The sequence below is a fragment of the Scylla paramamosain genome, chromosome 12, assembly GCF_035594125.1.
Source record: "Scylla paramamosain isolate STU-SP2022 chromosome 12, ASM3559412v1, whole genome shotgun sequence".
Taxonomy (NCBI): domain Eukaryota; kingdom Metazoa; phylum Arthropoda; class Malacostraca; order Decapoda; family Portunidae; genus Scylla; species Scylla paramamosain.
In genome coordinates, this window is record NC_087162.1 from 15,582,948 (window position 1) to 15,585,113 (window position 2,166).

The following is a 2,166-nucleotide window of genomic DNA, read 5'->3' on the forward strand; positions in this document are numbered from 1 at the left end:
CACAGGTGTGGTTCAAGAACAGACGCGCCAAGTGGCGTAAACAGAAGCGCGAGGAGCAGGAACGGCTGAGGCGGCTGCGGGACGACGCTGGGCAGGCGGACGCCCATCCCGAGGACGCCCGAGACCCAGACCTGAGCAGCGACGAGGACGTGGGCGGCCCCGAGGCGATGGGCTCCGTGGAGGGGAAGGCCGACGAGGCGTCCCCCAAGCCCGTGTCCCAGGGCGAGGCGGCGGGCGGTGGCCACAGCCCCGTCCCGGCCCCGCCCTTCTTCTCCCCGGCAAAGATGGCGGCGGAAACAGACGCCAAACGGCCTGACCACCTGGCCGCCGTGCACAGGGTTGCCCACGCCTGCCACGCAGACCTCAAGCCCACGCCCATCCCCGGCCATCCCCTAGGGGGCGGCCTGGACCCCCACGGTGCCCATCCCCCCCAGGCCTTCCTGCTGGGCGACGACGACCTGCATGCCGTCAAGAGGAGACGAGTGTCCGCCGAGTGTTCCGAAATCGAGCTCACCTAACAAGCTCCGCCGCCGCTCCGCCGCCCGCCCGGGCACCGCCGCCGCCCCTCCCTTGTTGTATACTAGTCACTGGAGAACCTTCGCTTGGTGTTCAGCTGCGCAATGTACGTGTCTCGTGTGTGTGTGTGTGTGTGTGTGTGTGGTGTGTGTGTGTGTGTGTGTGTGTGTGTGTGTGTGTGTGTGTTTGTGCGATACTGTAGACAATGTGTTTAAGAGTGAATGTGTAAGTACTATATTGAGCACACTTACATGAAAACATACGCACACACACACACACACACACACACACACACACACACACACACACACACACACACACACACACACACACACACACACACACACACACACACACACACACACACACACGGACTCTCAGTGTTCCCTGTTATGGGTTTAAAAAAAAATCTCCATGGTTGTATTCTGTCTCCCCAGTAACATAGTCTATAGCAGAAGTTACTAAGTACGTTTCCCCCAGGTGCATTCACTCACACAACTACACCATCAAACACACTGTTCCCATAACAACCTGATTTGAACACACCAAAGGAGGCTCCCTACGATGAGAAATATCTTTATAATATACCCGTCTTTTGTTTCTGTACATATTACTTCACGCTGTTATAAGTAATTCTGTCAGCTGTAATAAGAAGAAACGTGAAAAGGAGTGTAATATATTGTGTATTAGACTCAGTGTTCTTTCTCTTACCTTACTTGGATGAGCGTGAGGGGCTTGCGGTAAGTTTGAGGTTCCATGAGTCTTGTCTTCTCTCCGAGCCGCTGCAGGAGAGTCTCAACGGAGGGTGTGAAGAACAAAGCATCGAGTTGTAAGTTCAGGTGATTTCTGTGGCACGAAAAAAAAAAAAAGTGTGGAAATTAAAATCTATCAATCTATCAATCAGTTTCAAGGCAGGGAACAGGACAAACATCGAGATGGAGATTAGAAACAGGAACTTTCAGTCTAAACCTAATTATTTCTGTGAGGAATGAAAAAAAAATAAAATGTGAAAACTAAAATCTATCAATTTCGTGACGAGGAAGGGGAGGACCAAACGTAAGGTTGTAGATGAGCACAGCCGAGACCCCACGTAGTGATTTCTGTGGCGTGAAAATATGAAAACCAGAATCAATCAATCAGTTTCAGAGCAAAGAACAGAAAAGCAAAGCATCGCGTTGTAGATGTAGGAGAAGGATTCCCAGCATAAAGCAAGGGAGTGATTTCTGTGGCATGAAATAAAATCAAATAAATAAATAAATAAATAAAAAATGTGTGGAAATTAAACTCAATCAACCTATCTATTTCAGTTTCAAGGAAGGCAACAGTGAAAAAAGCAAATCAAAGGTTGTAGATTTAGAACATGAACTCCCAGCCAAGACCCATGTAGTGATTTCTCTGGCATAAAAGAAAAAAAATAAAATAAAATGTGGAAACTAAAATCATTCTATCGATCTATGAGTTTCAGGCCAGATAACACAGCAATAAATTTTGCGTTTTAGATTTAGAACAGAAACTCCAAGTCTAGACCCACGTAGATATTTCTGTGAGACATGAGAAATGTGAAAATTAGAATGAGTCACTCAGTTAGTCATTATCTATAAGAGATATTTCCTTAACTTGGTGGCTGTGATGTGATTAAGAAAGAACTGA

General features: G+C 47.7%; 1 protein-coding gene across 1 annotated transcript in view; it reads left to right on the forward strand.

Annotated features, from left to right (window-relative positions):
• Positions 1-1,211, forward strand: part of LOC135105739 (homeobox protein aristaless-like 3) — a 22,844-nt gene extending 21,633 nt beyond the window's left edge. Inside the window, exon 3 of the mRNA XM_064014189.1 lies at positions 6-1,211. Coding sequence (XP_063870259.1) covers positions 6-518 — 513 coding nt within the window. The 3' untranslated portion in view covers positions 519-1,211. The remainder of the gene's footprint in view (positions 1-5) is intronic.
• Positions 1,212-2,166: the final 955 nt, after the last annotated feature.